Genomic DNA, 16,884 nt, shown 5'->3' with positions numbered 1-16,884 from the left:
ACAGACATTTGTGCTTGACTGCAGCCTTATGGAAGGGACAGCCCCACTTCTCCCCTTGCCTCTTTGTGGTTATTTGTAGGGCAGTCACAGGAAACCAATACAATGGCATTTCCCCCTAAACATGAGTGTGGCTCTCAGCGCAATCCAGTTCACAACAAATAGTCCATCCTTGACCTACAGGACCAGGCCTCAGGAAGGGCTCGGGGGCCTCAGAGGCAAATGTCACCCAGCCCTTCAACCCTGCGCAACCACAGACCTCACACCCAGTGGTAACCAATTTGGCTGAACAGCACCCTACACTGTGGGCTCCCCGTGGTGCTGGGCCCCCTCACAAGGAGGCAGGGCCCACCCTCCTGATCTAGCCTGAGCCCCTGAGTCCTCTCCCAACCTCCTCCCAGCGATCTCAGCCACTCCAGCAAGGCGTGGGGCTGGTGTCCTTCAGCTGCCTCCCTCTCCAGAGGAGGAGAGGCGGCAGATGTTGAGGCAGAGGTGGAGAAAAGCTCCTGGCACGCTTGCAGCCGGGGTCACCTGGTGCATGGGCAGAGTCAGGGAAGGGTGAGACAGTAGGTGCCCTGTGTGGAAAACCAGAATCTCGGGGCCAGGACCCAGAGAATGCTGGAGGGCCCAGGAGGTCAGCGCCTGCCCTCTCCCCATGAGGGAGGCCCCCTCCCTCAGGCAGTCTGCCTACTTCAGAGTGGGGAGTCCAGGTTGTCAGTTCTGTAGGGTCGATGGACCTGGTCTCATTTGCCTCTGAGGCCCCCAAGCCCTTCCTGAGGCCTGGTCCTGTAGGGCAGGGATTTCATATTTGTTGTGAACTGGACTGAGCTGAGCCACACCGACATCTGGGGGGAAATGACATTGTTTCGGTTTCCGTGGCTGCCCTACAAATAACCACAACACGTGTGAGTGCGGGAGGGGTGGGGGAATGGGGGGTGGGGGATAGGGGTGGGGGATAGGGGTGGGGATGGGGTGGGGGAGGGGTAGGTGGGGTGGGGGAGGGGAGGGGGAGGGGAGGGTGAGGTGTGGGGAGGTGAAAACAATAGCAACTTACCCTCTCACAGTTCTGGAGGCCAGGAGTCCAAAGTCAAGGTGTGGGCAGGGCTGTTCCCCCTGGAGGCTCTAGGGGAGGGTCCTCCCTGTCTCTTGCTCCAATCTCTGCCATCCTTGCACATAGTCTCCTTTCCCCTGAAGTCTCTATGTGTTCTTTTCTGTATCTTGTAAGGACAGTCTCATTGCATGTAGGGCTCACCCTAATTCAGTGTGATTTTATCTTGACTCTTACCTTAATTATCTGCAAAGACTCTTTTTCCAAATAAGGTCACATTCTGAGATTTGGGGTAGAGATAAACTTTAGGGGGACAGGATTCAACCTACTAAGCCATTAAATCATAAAGAGCACGCAAGAAGGATCAAAAAGGCAGCGGGAAGTGGGGAGGACCTTGATCCAAGGACTTCCACAGCTCAGGCCTCCCTTGTTCCAGCCAGCAAGGACTTTCTTTCCGTGAGCACCTTTGACTTCCACTGCTAGCCAGGATGACGGGTTCCTGGCTCTCTTCTACAGATGAGGAAACTGAGGCTCAGAGGCCTTTGAATGCATAGCCAAGTTCACACAGTCAGCCACAGCTGGGACTGGAGCTCACTTGGTACCAAAGCCTGGGGGTTTCACAGCCAGCTCGGCTGGATTGAAGAAGCCCCACCCCCAACCCCAATGAGGTTCCAAGATCTTTCTCCAAGGAGCTTACTTTATCAATAAGAAATGAATCTTTTGTTTTTGAGACAGAGTCTTACGCTGTCACCCAGGCTGGAGTGCAGTGGTGGGATCCCCATTCACCGCAACCTCCCTTTCCTGGGCTCAGGCAATCCTTCCACCGCAGTCTCCCAAGTAACTGGGACTACAGGCACATGCCACCACGTCTGGCTAATTTTTGTATTTTTTGTAGAGATAGGATTTCGCCATGTTGCCCAGGCTGGTCTCGAACTCCTGGGCTCAAGGGATCTACCCTCGGCCTCCCAAAGTACTGGGATTACAGATGTGAGCCTCTGAGCCCAGCCAAACTGTCTTGATGTTCACGTTATTTCACTACCTTAGATTATGAATTTTGGAATGTGGCCAGTTTCCTGGAATCACATTAAGAAGTGAGGTCCAGAAGAACAACGATTAATTTAATTATTAATAGAAATCAGCCTAGACCTGGGAAATAAGATGAGGAGACCCAACTGTCCCCAGCCTTGCCCTTGTGCCCATGTGGGAGGCCATCCTGACTCCATTTAGATTTTTGCTGCTTCCTATACTGACAAAGAACACTGGGGCGGCTCCAGGGAAATATGCCCAAGGTGTGGAGGGGGCTGGGGGAGTGGAGAGCATTTTTTTCTGTTCCCAACCGTGCCTTTCTGCAATGCCTGTTCATCCTTGAAGACCTAAGACTGGAGAATGTGGGGTTTGTTTGTTTTGGAGAGACTGGCGGGGAGGGGGGTCTCACCATGTTGCCCAGGTTGGCCTTGAACTCTTGGCCTCAAGCGATCCTCCTGCCTCAGTCTACCCAGTAGCTGGAACCACAGGCGTGCCAGATTCGGCTGAAGAGTTTTGTTAGGAAGTTTTCAGCTCCTTGGATCATATCCTGAAAAAGTTCATTCACTGATTCAACCAATCTCTACTGTGCACTGCCCAGAACCAGAGTGTGAGCTCCACGGGGTAGGGAGGGCGCCAGCTTTGCTCTCAGCTGCCCCTGGGCGCTTGGGACCTGGAACCCATGAATGAACAGACCCCGTTCTAGGTCAACAGACATTCAAAGCAGCGCTCTAGGGGAAGGGCAGGGGAGGAATGAGCGTCCAGCCCCTGCGGCTCTGCTTCTTTGCCTGTGTGTAAGTGGTGGGATTTAAAGATGGTTGGGTGCAGCGGCCCTTCCCCCACTTGCAATCCGGTGCCAATGCAAGTGCCAGGGGAGGGGTGGCGTTTCTGTTTACTTCCAGCCAGGTCAGCTCCCTTGCCCCCGCCCCTGTGTTTGCATTTTCTCGGTTTGGCGAGCTGGTGGAGTAGCGGCGGAAAGAAGGCGGATTTAAAGGCTCCATTTGGAGGAGGCTTTTGGAGAAAGCTTGCACCTCCCATCACACCCCCAGGGCAAGTCAGCCGCCTCAAAAGTGCCGGTGCCGGCCCTCTGTGAGCTGAACACCTTCGCACAAACCCCCGGGAGCGGTTATTATTACCCTCATTTTCCCGGGGAGGCGCCTGGGGCTCAGAGAGGCCAAGTGACTCACCCAAGGTCACACAGCTTAGCAGTGGCCGACCCAGGATTGGAACCCGGGGCTCCGGACCCCGCAGCGGCCGTTTCTCGAAGATACCCACTACCTCCCTCTTAACACCGCTCAGGAATAAAGCAGGAAGGCCGAACGCCCCGTTTTCGCCCAAAAACAATGCTCCACATAAATTTGCGGGAAAAAAAGCAACCAGAAATCCAGCCCGGGTTTTCCGCCTGTCCGATCTCCGCGGACCAATCGCGTCCTGACGGCCGCCGAGAGACTAGAGGCGGTGGCTCCAATATGATCCACAGCCCCCCAGGGCGGCGTGGCCGTGGCACGGGCGAATGGGATTGGGGACCCGGCACAATCACGGGCCGAGAACGGGCCGCCTGAGCCAATCAGCGGGGGGGCGGGCGGGCCCGGGCTGTCGCGAGAGGCGGCCACCCCGCCCACTTCTGCTGGTCCCGGCCGCCCGTCAGCCGCGAGCGCGACGATCCCTCTGCTCCTTGGCCGGTGCCTGCTCTGCCGCCGCCGCCCGTCCGCCGCCCGTCCGCCGCCCGTCTGCCGCGCGGGAGCAGCAAGGCCGGCAAGTCCCGGTAGGATCCCTCCGCGACTGCCGCCGCGCGTCCCTCCCCCTCCAGCTCCCGTTCCGCGGCCGCGGCCCCCAGCGCTCCCCAGGCTGCGACGCCGCGCCCGCGGCCCGGGGTAACGGCCGGCCTGGGGCCCGCAGTGACAGACCCTGCGGCGCGTGGGGAGATGGGGGCGGCCGCCTTCCGGGCGACGACGACGACAACGACGAGGAGCAGCCGCCGCCGCTGCCGCTCACCGGCCGCTGCTGGGCACGGGCACGGGCGCGGGGAAGGCGCCTCCCCGTGAGCGGCGGGCCCAAGGCCGCTCGTCGCCCCCGGCCGCCGCGGGTCCCCCCCGGCGCCCCGCGCACGCCCGCCCGCCGGCCCCAGTCCCCGCCCCGGCTCCCGCCCGGCCCGCGGCGCCCGCGCGCCTTCGCCCGGACCCGACCCCGGCCCGCGTGCCCCCGGTCCCGGCCGCGGCCCCCGGCGCCCCCCGGCCTCCGCCGCGCGGGCCCCGGGTCGCGGCGCGGCGCGGCGCGGGCGGCAGCATGGTGGAGAAGCGCTGCCCGCTGCAGAGGGACGGCGTGTACCGCTGGTTCTCGGAGCTGCCGTCGCCGCAGCGCGTGGAGTTCCTATGCGGCCTGCTGGACCTGTGCGTGCCGCTCGAGCTCCGCTTCTTCGGCTCGTGCCTGGAGGACCTGGCCCGCAAGGACTACCACTCCCTGCGCGACTCGGAGATCAAGGCCAACAACCCGGCCGACCTGGGCAGCCTCACCAACCTGACGGACGAGGTGGTGCGCAGCAAGCTGCTGGTGTCGCTGGCGCTGCTGGGCTCGGAGCAGCGCGAGGCGGCGGGCGTGCTCTACCGCAAGCTCACGCAGATGACTCCATCATCCACATCTACGGGCTGCAGCTCAACGAGGGCCGCACGGGCGATGAGTTCCTGCTGCCGTTCACCATGTCCTCCAACCACCGGGCCTTCAGCTTCCACCAGAAGCAGATGCTGCGCCAGGAGCTCACGCAGATCCAGAGCAGCCTGAACGGCAGCGGGGGCCACCTGCCCGGCCTGCCACAAGGTGCGTGCCCGCCCCGAGTTCTGCTCTGTACCCCAACCCTGCATCCCCAACTCTGTACGCCAAGCCTCCAGCCTGCGCTGCGAGCCGCCACCCAGGCCTCCAAGCCTGCACCGCGACCCCCCCACCCACGCCTCCAGCCTGCACCACGAGCCCCCAGCCCGTGGCCCAAGCCCCATCCTAAGCCTCTGTGTCGCACCCCAAATGTGTGCCCCACCTCTCCAAGCCTCCACCGTACATCCCAAGTCCCCACCCCGTGTCCCAAGCCCCCATCCTAAGCCCGCACTCCTCACCGTAAGTCTGCATTTCAAGCCCCAAGACCGCACCGCGGCCCTGAGCCCACACCCTCAGTCTCCTCTGCGTGCCCCAAAGCCTCCAGATCTCCGCCTCGCGCCCCTTGGGCAGGAGCGGCTGCAGGGGTCCTGGGTCCGAGGATCCGCGGGAGCGGTGCGGGAGACGTCCGTGGTCAGAGCTCACAGTCCCAAGTGCCCTCCTTTCACTTAGCCGGCTGCAAACGTGATAAGGCCTTTGTCCCCTTAATGGTACCCTTGGGTGACAGATAACACACATTGCGGCGCCTTGGTTTCCCCAAATCTGGTATTTATTACTAGAAAAGGAAGGAGCCGTGGCCATGCCAGAAGCCGCCGGTGAGGTGAACATTGCAAGGCGTTGGGCTTCGCCTTCTGAGCCGCTCACTCCATACAGGTGGAGGCCCTGCTTGGGGCCTGTGTCGCTGGGGGCCTGCGCGCGGGACGTGGCTGTCCGTGTGAGCTCATTTATGGACACGTGCATGCTGTATGATGTACGCGTGTGTCGCATGTGGGCATGTATGTGTGCACACGTGTGTATGAATGTGCACATGCCTGTGAGCGTTGTGTGTGATTGTTTTTAAGAGCCGGGCTACCTGTAACAGACAGAAAAAGACTCCCAGAGCCTTAAATGCCCGTGAAACCTATTTATTGGCGACCCTTAGAAACAAAACCCAGGCTGACGTTTGAGTAGGAGGGCACTGGTGCCTTAAAGAATGTTAGGTTAGGTTAAAGATTTCCCGTCTCCAAATTGAACCGGAAGGGCATCCTGGCCATCCACTTAGCCATGTGAACTTTTGTCTAAGTGCTTCAGAACTGAAAACGCAAAGTGTTTGGGGCTCCAGCTATTTTGAACAGGCCCCTGCAATCCAGTGCCAAAATTTTGCTGCCGGAAGAGATTACTTTGACCTGGTGTGATGTGTATTTAGATTACAAACTGATTATTTTTTTGGAAGGGAATAGGTTGCAGTCGGGACCAGTCTTGCTGAGTGCCTCTTTGCAGTGTCTTTAAGCTCTTTGAAGTTAAAACTTTGATAAGACTTTGCTTTTATGAGTGGCTGAGAACACCATCTGGTTTGCTAGGTTTTTTGTGTGTGTGTTTTTAAAGCTGTCTTTCAATCCTAGGTTGTGGCTTTTCCTTTTTAATGTCTTCCTCTAAGAAGTGGTTGTGGTACATACATTGGTTTTTTTGTGTGTGACATTTATCTCCAAGACTGTAGTTTTCTTTTTAAGTTCAGCTCCCACCCTACATTTCAGGCTGTGTGCTGCGCAGAGGGTCCTAGGAAATGTAGTTGTTTCTAGTAATCTATGTAAGCCTTAACATGCCAGCAAATTGTCGCCTATTCATGGAATCTCAGTCATTTATGGTCAGTTTCATGTGCTGTTTGTTACTCCTTTGTGTAGATTCCACCCACTAATAATTTCTATGGCTGTTGCTACAGTAAAGTCATCTCTTTAAGGGGATTCTTAATGTGTGAGCACGGGTGCATCACTTTATACAGACAGTGGTGATTATTATTTTGGTTGGGCAGTGAGCTAAATCTGGAACAAAAATGTCTTTTATAGGAGAGCCTTTCTGTCAAGCAGAAATCCCTTTGACGAGATGAAGGAGCTAATCTATTCGTCTCAGCTCACCCCTGCACTGCCCCCGCCTCCCCCCCAGCCCCAAGGCCATGGGCACTGAATTTACCAGCCATGCAACCTTGGCCAGGATCCTTCTACCTCTCAGTGTTGTCCCTATTGCAGTGGAGGGGATGTAACCTACCTCACAGGCTTGTGTTGAGGATTACATAGGTAACATACGTGAGCTTCCAGCAGAGGTGCAGTAAATGCTGCTTTCTCCTTTATGGCCTCTCCGGCTTTTAACATTTATTTTTATAGAGGTATGCTAACTTAAAGCAAGGCATGTTTTATAGATTGAATTATTTACATCTTGGCTATGAGCGTTTATGTGTTCTAAATTGGTTTTTGAATAGTTACTTGGAGCTGACAATTTTTTTGTTTCATCTTTGGAAAACTGGAGATTCTGTGACCCTTAATGAGAGGATTATTATAAGGAGTAACCTTGGGCTGTCAGTTCTGTATTTCAAAACAACCGTGGTTTCTAGTTTTCCCTACATCCCTAGTGTCACTGCTAAGCTAATTTCAGCCCCATTCATTTAACTTTCGTTTCTGTTGCTGCTTCAAAGCTAAGGCTGACGTTGATGAACCCTTTATTGCTTGGAGCAGGCAACTCAGATGAAATCTAGCATTTAAGTATTTTGCTTTCTTAGTTTCTAAATATTCCTGAAAAAGCAGCCCCATTAAAGCTGTCTGCATTCTTTTGTAAGCCTGTTGTATTTTGTTTTGAACTCTTTGAGCTTAGAGATTTTGTGTTTTTCTTTTAGAGATACAAATGTTAATTGCTTTTTAAATTCTTTATCCAATTTGAATTTTTATTTCTTGGCCTGGCAAGGTGGCTTACGCCTGTAGTCCCAGAAGTTTGGGAGGCCAAGATGGGCAGATCGCTTGAGCCCGGGAGTTCAACACCAGCCTGGGCAACACAGCAAAACCCTGTCTCTACAAAAAATACAAAAATTGTCCAGGAGTGGTGGCACACACTTGTAGTCCCTGCTACTTGGGAGGCTGAGGTGGGATGATTACCTGATCCCAGGAGGTAGAAGCTGTAGGTGAGGTATGATCATGCCACTGCACTCCAGCCTGGGTAACAGAATGAGACCCTGTCTCAAAAAATTTTTTTAAAATTTATTTTAACTGTATTTTCCAAAATAGTCATTATTTGCAATTCCTTATCCAAACCCTGTGTTTTTATTTAAAAATTCTTATTATTCTGAGGACTTCTAGAGGTGTAAAAGTGGGGGGAGTATAAAGTAGACATACCTGTGTTTTACTTTCAGAAAGAAAAATGCTTCCAGTAGCCACACTGATGATAGGCTGAATTAGTTGTACTCTGCCTAGTGGCCGGTAATGCTGCTGCTTGCTGCTCCTGCAGTCGCCTGTTCCAGGGTGCCAACTGTGGGGGATAGTTGGCTTAGACTTTCCAATGCCTATTTTACGTAAATAAAAGACCATAGTTTTGGAAATAGTTAAATCCTTTGCAGTTTTTTCTTTTTGTCAGTGGTAATAAATATGCTATGGTATGTGCACATGCTTATTCTTGTTTTAAAAATAACAGCTTTATTGAAAGAGAATTCATATACTATACATACTTCACCCTTTTAAAGTGAAGTCAGTGGTTTTTAGTATAGTCACATAGCTGTGCAAGCACGACCACTGCCACTGAATGTTTCCATCACCCCAAAAAGAAACCCAGTGCCTATTAGCAGTCGCTCCCCATTCCCCCTCCCCCCAACCCTTGACCACCCCTTTTTGTCTCTGTGGGTGTCTTTTTTGGACGTAGCATGTAAGGGACCACACACTGTGTGGCCCTTTGTGACTGGCTTCCTTCACTCTGTGTGGTGATGTCAGGGCCCCTCCGTGCTGTGGGTGTGTCAGCACTTCCTCCTCTTTCGCGACCGAGTGGCGTTCCCGTGTGAAGAGGCCAAGCTGTGCTCACACGTTCTTCAGCGGGTGGACCTTGGGGTTGCTTCACATGCTTGCTTGTAGACTTTTGTCTTCATGGTTAATAGGCTCTTTATCTTCATCCCCGTGCACTGTGCCTAACACTTAGAGCATCCTCTGTGGACCGCTGGCGTACGTGTCAGTGCAGGGCTGTCCTGAGGGCTGCTGTTCCACCTGGTAGATTGCTAGGTGTGGTGTGCAGAGCTGTGTAGGTGTGGCCTCAGCCAGCCTGGGGAGCTGCAGTTGGAGGTGGCAGGGAACTCTGTGCTGTCAGTACAGAGCCTCTGGGCTGGTGCATTTGGTCAGCGACAGGTATGGGGGAGCAGGGCCTGGTGGGCAGGGCCTGAGCTCCAGCTGTGAGGGCCCTGTTGTTTGTGTTTCAGCATCCTCAGGGTATGGATAATGAACTGCTTCACGGGGCTGATTTTTTTAAGGGGGCACTAAAAAAATGATGTTTTTAAAGTTTTTGGTGCAGGGGTGTGGTGGGGTTAGTGGTCTTTCTTTAGGGATATGTTCTGTGGAACAGTTCTGGAACTCTCTGTGGCTTGCATTGTGAGTACCTGAGGGTAAGCACTGTAGAAACTTCAGATAGCCACAAATACTCTGAATAAACCTGCTGAAAATGTCTGTCTAAAGATCAGCAACAGCTTTTGCTTTGTTGCTTTTTGTAAGCTGTTGAAAATTGTTGCAGTTCAGAGGTGAAACATGGGATAGATAGTTCATCGTCTGGTGATCAGGCAAAGTGGTTTCTCCCTTAGCCCTAAACTCTGGGCCTAGCAGCCAAGAGTCATCTAGCATTCCATAAGAACGGGCTGTCTCTGGAGCAGCTGTTGTCACTGATGGTTAAAGGAATAGCTGTGACCTAAAAGCACTGTTTTGTCTCCATCTTTAACACTCGTTCTCCTGGGCAGCTGGGAACCACCTGGTCTATGAACTTGTCTGTGAACTAAGTCTTCTGGCTGTCTTTGTATATGTTGCTTTTTTTTTTTTTTATTGCATTACAGGAGATACAGGAGATAATATTCTAACACATAGTGGATCTTTTTTTATTTTTATTTTTATTTTTTGGCCAGCTGTTACAGGTCTAAAACACTGTGCTGTTTCATAGTACAGTACAGTACATGATACGGGAATTGAGTCATGTGCTGCTTAAGGACACAGATACATTCTGAGAAAAGCGTCCTCAGCTGATCTTGTTGTGTGAGCACCACAGAGTGCACTTGCACAAACCTGGGTGGCAGAACCCGCTACACCCCCGGGCCACATTGTAGAGCCTGTTGCTCCTCGGCTATAAGCCTGTACAGCGTGTTACTGTACTGAATACCGTAGGCAGTTGTAACCCAGTGGTATTTGTGTATCTAAACACAGAATAGGTACAGTAAAAATGCATTATTAGAATCTTAGAGGATCCCTGGTCCGTGTGGTCTGTCAGTGGTGGAAGCATCCTTATGCAGTGCGTGACCGTGCTGGGATGCAGTTCTGATTGCTTTCTTGGTGGTAGTATTTTTGTTGATGCCATGATGGAGCTGCAGTAGCACTGCCATCTACTGTGTAATGGCTTGGATTATGTGGTACTTTAATTACTGTCCTTTGCCCTCACATTAAATGAAGGCCATTTACTTTGATATGAGCTAGTTCACACTTGCCTCATTTAGTTGAACACACATTTGAGTTTTGCTGTTTTCTACTGTGTTCTGGAGCACAGTTGTAGAAACTGGAAATTCTGTGTCGTATTTGGGTATGATGAGTAATATGATGGTATCATTTGTTCAGGTGCGAAGATAATTGGAGATAAGCATCTGCGTTAGTCTTGTCACTGCGGGTGAAGCTTACCGTTTACTTAGGCTTTAGTTTACCCATTTTCTCCTTAGTCCTGTAAACTTCATCTACCTTTTGGATTAACATGCTTTTCCAGCAAATCTACATGAGTCTTAAAACTTCAGAGTCCAACTAGTAGAATAGATAGTAAGAGGTACTTGTGCTGGGGCATCTTTTTTTGTTGAATTGATGACGAAGAAATTTTTGTTATGCTAGGAAAAATTTCTACTTTAGTATTCTCCCCCGCCCCCCACCTTAGAGGGATTAGATTTTAGAAAAAGATCCTTCTTTTTTTTTTTTTTTTTAAAAACTGCCAGTTGGAACAGTAGTTATCTTGTTAGTTTAAGTAAGAAGTGTAGCTGCAAGTTACCTAATTAGGGTACATTATTGAAGGGCTTTTGGTTTTGGACTTCAGTCTTAACGTACTCAGTTTAGAAATTAGTTTTAGCAAGGTAATTTTTTTCTCCAATCTCTGTAGATGTTTTTATTGTAGAGAGACCTGACACATTGTAGAAACATTTCCTGTCAAAGGTAAAAAGAGATCATCCAGAACTAACAAAATAGGTTAATTCTTAGCAGTTTCTCTTTTGTTCTGGGTTAAAAGACCTGAAGCTACTTAAAGTGAGAAGACAGAAGCAAGACAGAGTTGCTCTTCTAGCAGCCGTGTGTCATGTCTGATCAGGGCATGATTAAGCAGGACAGGATTTTACATGCCGGCCACAAAGCCCTGGACCTGGCCGCTCACCCTGAGAGGGGCACTGTGGACCCCGCCCGCCATTCACTACCCAGCTTGCCAGTGGGGCGGGTGCTTTGCAGGCTCACAGAAAAATCACTGGCCCTTGAAATGTCTTATCTGGGCCTGGACACCTCCTTAGTTTCTCTTGTGTTTCCTTTCTGTGTAAGGCTGGTCCCTCACCGCTGGTTTGGTCACAGCCCTGTTTCCTCAGGGTCACTGGTAGGTCAGCGTTTGAACTTTGTGATTTCCGTCTCCCTCCTTCAGTCCAGTCTTTGACCTCTAGCCTCACCTGACCCATAAACCATAATGGTTCTGATTTGTATTTTCAACAAAACCCCACTTTTAACACCACTCACCTCTACCAGCCAACAAAACCCCGCCTTTAACACCACTCATCTCTACCAGCCCCTCTTCTCTTGGTCGCTTCACCACCGAGGCCTCCCTGAGCAGCTAGCAGAAAAGGCCTTCCATCCCGCTGGGTGGTGCTGGTCCCTGCGAATAGGTTGCTGTGTGTCTTTCCAGACGTGTTTATGCACATATATGTTCACACGTTCTTTCAAAAAACCATACACATGCTTAGATACACGTAAGATCTTACATACACGCTGTTCTTCATGCTGTAACATGGCCACGCTTCGTGAAGTCACTCCTGCTGTCTCTAGTTCCTCACCTTCAGTTATTCCTCAGCCTCCTGTGACCTGCCTTTTGCCTTGAACCTCTTTGACAAAAACAATTTTTACAGAAAAGTATTCAGCAGTCTCTTCAGTGAAGAAAGATTTTAAATCGCTAATGTAACCAGGGGTAGGAAATGGCAAAGTGCCAGAGGCTGCTGCATGGAAAGTCCCTTCTCCCGCAGATGGCAGGGAAGGGCACCCAGGACGTTTTAAGGGTCAGGCAAGGTTCTCCTTTCCCTGGGTGTTGATAACTTTTATTTCACGTGTAAAAAACATGTTTCTTACCCTCTTCCCAGCCATCCAGTTCCCCTCTTTGCAGACAGCACACTTCCTCGTAGAACCTTCCGGATAAACCATATGTATTTACAAGTAGGTACCTGATGTCCCACTGCACACACAGGTGCCTCCTGGTCTTCTCTTGGCAGTGTTTCCAGATGAGCCTTCTCTGTCAGTCCATAAAGAGCTTGTTCAGTGGCACAAATGTGTTATTTAATCAGGCCCTGTTGATAGCATTTTGTTCCATCGTATTATTACAAACCAGTGCAGTGTCATTTACATGTTATATACATATCACCTACATGTTACAGACAACAGATGGGACCTTTCACATTCAGGTAAGTCTACCTGTGAAGTAGAAATCTGGAAGGGGAGTTAGGTCAAACGGTCTGTGCTTTTGTAATTCTTTTACCTGTTGCCAAGATCTGCTTTTAGAATTCCCACAGCCACGTACAAGGCCTGTTTCCTTAACCTTTAACGAGCCCAGTGAGTTAGCCACTTGCTGGTTGCGGCCATTCAGTTAGGTGGAGACTTAACCTGGTGCGGTGTAGTTTTATCTTAGGAGTGAGGTTGAATATTGTTTCAAGTAAACTATTTCATTGATATTTGGTGAGCTGTTTGTCTCCTTTGCTCATCTCTGTTGAGTTGTTGGTCTTTTCTTTTTTTAATTTTTACTTTATTTGAGACGGAGTCTCACTCTGTCACCCAGGCTGGAGTGCACTGGTGTGATCTTGGTTCACTGCAACCTTTGCCTCCCGGGTTCAAGCAATTCTCCTGCCTCAGCCACCCAAGTAGCTGGGATTACAGGCACGTGCCACCAAACTTGGCTAAATTTTGTGTGTGTGTGTGTGTGTGTGTGTATTTTTAGTAGAGATGGGGTTTCACCATGTTGACCAGGCTGGTCTCAAGCTTCTGACTTCAAGGGATCCACCCACCTCGGCCTCCCAAAGTGCTGGGATTCCAGGCGTGAGCCACTGCGCCTGGCTGGGTTTAGTTTTTAGAAACTCCATAAGTTTCAAGGAATCGTCTTTAGTAGGAATTGCATGTATTTGTTTTCTGGGTTTTTAATCTTGTCTTTTGACTTTGCCATGCAATTGTTTTCTTTTCTTTTTTTTTAAATGCTATATTTATCAGTCCTTTTTGGTGTGGCTTCTGGGTTTCGTGTCATAATTCATAATGTATAATGCGTTTCTTATCATACGTATTGTACATATGCATGTATTGTGCATACATAATACACATGACGCCCCGTACATTCTAAAGACAGCCCCCTGCAGTGTCGCCTGGCATGGAACTTGTGTGATTCTCTTTTTATATCAGACAGATCCATCTGGAATTGATTTGGTATAAGGTACAAAGTTAGTTTTATATTTTCCAGATGACAGCCCATTTGTCCCAGTGCCATCTGTTAAATAGCCTCTGCTCTCCCTCCCAGATCTGAGCTGTCTCTCGTTTACTCCCACATCTATTTGGGTTCACTTCTGGACCCTGCATTCTGCTTCATGGATGTCTCCATCCAGATGACCTCATGTTGGCCAGCTTCATTGGATACTCTTGGTTTTGTTTCTTACCTCTCGTTTGTTCTTGTGGGTTTCCTACACAGAGGAATCCCCAGGAAGGGTTTTTTTTGGGGGGGTTTTGTTTGGAATAAATATGGCTGCGAGGCGCCTGCCCCGGATGGTGGCTTCTGCAGCCTGGGTGTGCCGGGCCGGCTGGGATCTCGCTGCCTCCGCCAGTTCTGGCACTGCTGGTTTTCCTCTTCTCTGGACATTTGTTTTCAGTTTCTCCTCTGCTTTCCTGCACTTTTGATGATGTTATTCCTCAGACTTCTGTCCTTTTTCTTCTTTCTTTTTGCTTTATAATTCATGACCTTTTCAGCTGTGGTTTTGCCAGTCTCACTGATGAGTCCAAAAAACCTAAAGGCTCAACCAGACCTCCAGCTGCCAGTGAAGGTTCCCAGTAGCTCAGTGTGGCAAAGGCGGGTTTCTGTCTTCCAGCCTGCCATGGTTCCCACGTTTCCCTCAAAGTTTGCATCTTAGAAACTTAATCCCCAGTGCAGCAGTGTTGGGATGTGGGTAGGTCACGAGGGCTCTGCCACTGCCATTACAATGAGGTAATATCCTTGTCACCTGAGAGTGGTTTTTGTGAAGGCCGGTGTGGGGCTCCTCTTGCTGGCTTGCTCTCTGGCTCTCTCGCCCTTTCCCCTTCTGCCTTCCACCATGGGATGTCCCAGCAGGAAGGCCCTCAGCAGATGCAGGCTCTTACTGTTGGACTTTGCAGCCTCCAGAACTGTAAGAAATACATTTCTTTTCTTTATAAATTACCTGCTCTGTGGTATTCTGTTACAGGAACACAAAACAGACCAAGACACCAACCCTGACCTGCTCTGTCCTTCCCTTCTAATCCCCTCCAGCCAGAGGCCGAGGCCTGTCATAGAGATGCCCTTTTTTATCCCCTCCAGCTGGTTTATGACCAAGTCCTAAATATCTTTAGATTTGTCTCCAGTGACACCGTTACAGCCCCGGTTCAGTGTTCCCTCAGGGTTTCCCTTTCTTTCCCCCTGTACCTTGCTTTCTTCCTCTCCTTCCTTTCCCCTCCCACTTCCCCTTTCTCCCCCGTTTCTCTCCCTACCACACTTGCCATGGTGGTCACATACATGGCACACTTCTCTGGACGCAGGCTTAGATTTGAGGCAGTATGCCAGGGAAGCAGGACGTAGATTAGAATAGTCTTCGGGAAACCAGCATGGCCCCAGCCTAGCCTAACTCCACTTTGCTTCTGGTCAGAAATCCGTGTTAGAATGCAAGTCAGTTGATGTCATTGTTTAAAGTCTACAAGAAACAACTTCGTAGCTGCTCCATTTTATTTTCTAATTAAATAGTTTAGAAGCATTGGTACCTTAACTCTTTTTAGAAATAACACTAATGTGCCCAACTCTGATCGTGACCTAGGTCTAGCCTCATTAACATTCTAGTCTCCTGGCCTGGGTCTGCCCACTGTAACCCTTTTTGGTCTCCCTGGCCTGGGTCTGCTTCCATAACCTCCTCTGGTCTCACTGGCCCCCTCTTAGTCTCTAACATCAGTTCCCTTGTGTCACTGGAATGGTCCTGGTCAAATGTATGCAGGACCCTCATTTCTGGCTTACGGGTCTTAGCATGATGTGCCATGGCCTTTGTGATCTGCCCCCTGCCTGTCCGTACACACCTCTGTCTGTGGGCGCAGTTCCTCCTGCTCACTGTGTTTTTTCTCTCCTGTGTCCTTGGAGAGGCTGTTCTCTCAGACTGGACACTGGTTACCTGTGATACCCCCATCCCCATTATTGGTTCATAGATACCAGTCATTTTGTTGTTGCATCCTTATCCTAGACCTTGTGTGCTGTGTTCTATTTCTGCCCAAGACTTTGACTTTGGCAGAGACTGACTTTTTAAATCACTAGAGCCTAGCAGTTCCTGCCACCTACTAGGGGCTCACTGTAGAGCATCCGTTAAACCTAGGGGCAGGAGGTGTTGGGTGGATGAAAAGCCGCCATAGTACAAGTGCTTTTTTCCCTTTTGGTTTTTCTTTTCAATGGCCACAGTAGTAACTCCTGTTACCAACTCATACTTTTTATCTTTTTAATTTTTGCCTTTATCCAATGACTACCTCTCATATATTATGTAGCTGTAGATTCTAGTGAAGTTTAACTTGAATTTTAACATCTGTATTCTACTTTCTTATTTTTATTTATTTATTTTTTTGAGACACTGTCTCGCTCTGTCGCCCAGGCTGGAGTGCAGTGGCGTGATCTCGGCTCACTGCAAGCTCCGCCTCCCGGGTTCATGCCATTCTCCTGCCTCAGCCTCCCAAGTAGCTGGGACTACATGTGCCTGCCACCACGCCAGGGTAACTTTTTGTATTTTTAGTAGAGACAAGGTTTCACTGTATTAGCCAGGATGGTCTCGATCTCCTGACCTTGTGATCCGCCCGCCTCAGCCTCCCAAAGCGCTGGGATTACAGGCGTGAGCCACTGTGCCTGGCCCTACTTTCTTATTTTTAACTTTATATTTTTCAAAAGCTGGCATGCAAGGCCAGGTGTGCACTGGCTCACACCTGCAACCCCAGCACTTTGGGAGGCCAAGGCAGGTGGATCACTTGAGGCCAGGAGTTCAAGACCAGCCTGGCAACAGGGCGAAACCCCATCTCTATTTTAAAAAAAAAGAAAAAGAAGAAGAAAAAACTGGCCTATGAAAGCTTTCATTGGGAAAAACTGTCTGACATGAGAGTTGGGCTTTAGGTTACCTGGGTTGCATGCATACAAGGTTGTGAATCCGTTAGCTGAGAGCTAGGAAGAAGCCGCGTGGCATCATGATGCTTTGGTGGCCTCGTCTCCTGTGGAGCCTGTGGAGGCATGTGTGTGGATGAGTTGATTTCCATGCAGTAACATTTTTAGTTCTGCATGTAAGTTTGTCTGGATTATACTTATTTAATGCTTTTAAAACTTTAAATCATGGTAAGCCTCGATGTTTTAGTTTGCTACGTAATGTCTATTTTAGTTTGCTACATAATGTCAATAAATTGAAAAAGTGTTACTCATTCTAATTAAGGTTTCATTTGTATTTCTCTTATGCTTTCAACAGTGACATTAGATTAACT

The 16,884-nt window shown here is 50.2% G+C and overlaps 1 protein-coding gene and 1 long non-coding RNA gene across 2 annotated transcripts in view; one reads left to right on the top strand and one right to left on the bottom strand.

The window, feature by feature from the left end:
- The first annotated feature begins 4,337 nt into the window (after nt 1-4,337).
- Nucleotides 4,338-16,884, top strand: part of LOC115934544 (zinc finger CCHC domain-containing protein 2-like) — an 89,083-nt gene continuing 76,536 nt past the window's right edge. The window contains 2 exon segments of the mRNA XM_063698406.1: nt 4,338-4,685; nt 4,688-4,882. Coding sequence (XP_063554476.1) covers nt 4,355-4,685; nt 4,688-4,882 — 526 coding nt within the window. The 5' untranslated portion in view covers nt 4,338-4,354.
- LOC115934545 (uncharacterized) lies at nt 5,606-15,513 on the bottom strand. The gene is made up of 4 exons (XR_004070314.3): nt 15,457-15,513; nt 14,382-14,541; nt 8,068-8,234; nt 5,606-5,783 (listed from the first exon to the last, which is right to left on the bottom strand). It is a non-coding gene; the product is annotated as an uncharacterized lncRNA (long non-coding RNA).

Source organism: Gorilla gorilla, chromosome 16 (assembly GCF_029281585.2).
Source record: "Gorilla gorilla gorilla isolate KB3781 chromosome 16, NHGRI_mGorGor1-v2.1_pri, whole genome shotgun sequence".
NCBI classification, from domain to species: Eukaryota; Metazoa; Chordata; class Mammalia; order Primates; family Hominidae; genus Gorilla; species Gorilla gorilla.
This window is presented reverse-complemented; position numbering and strand designations above follow the sequence as displayed.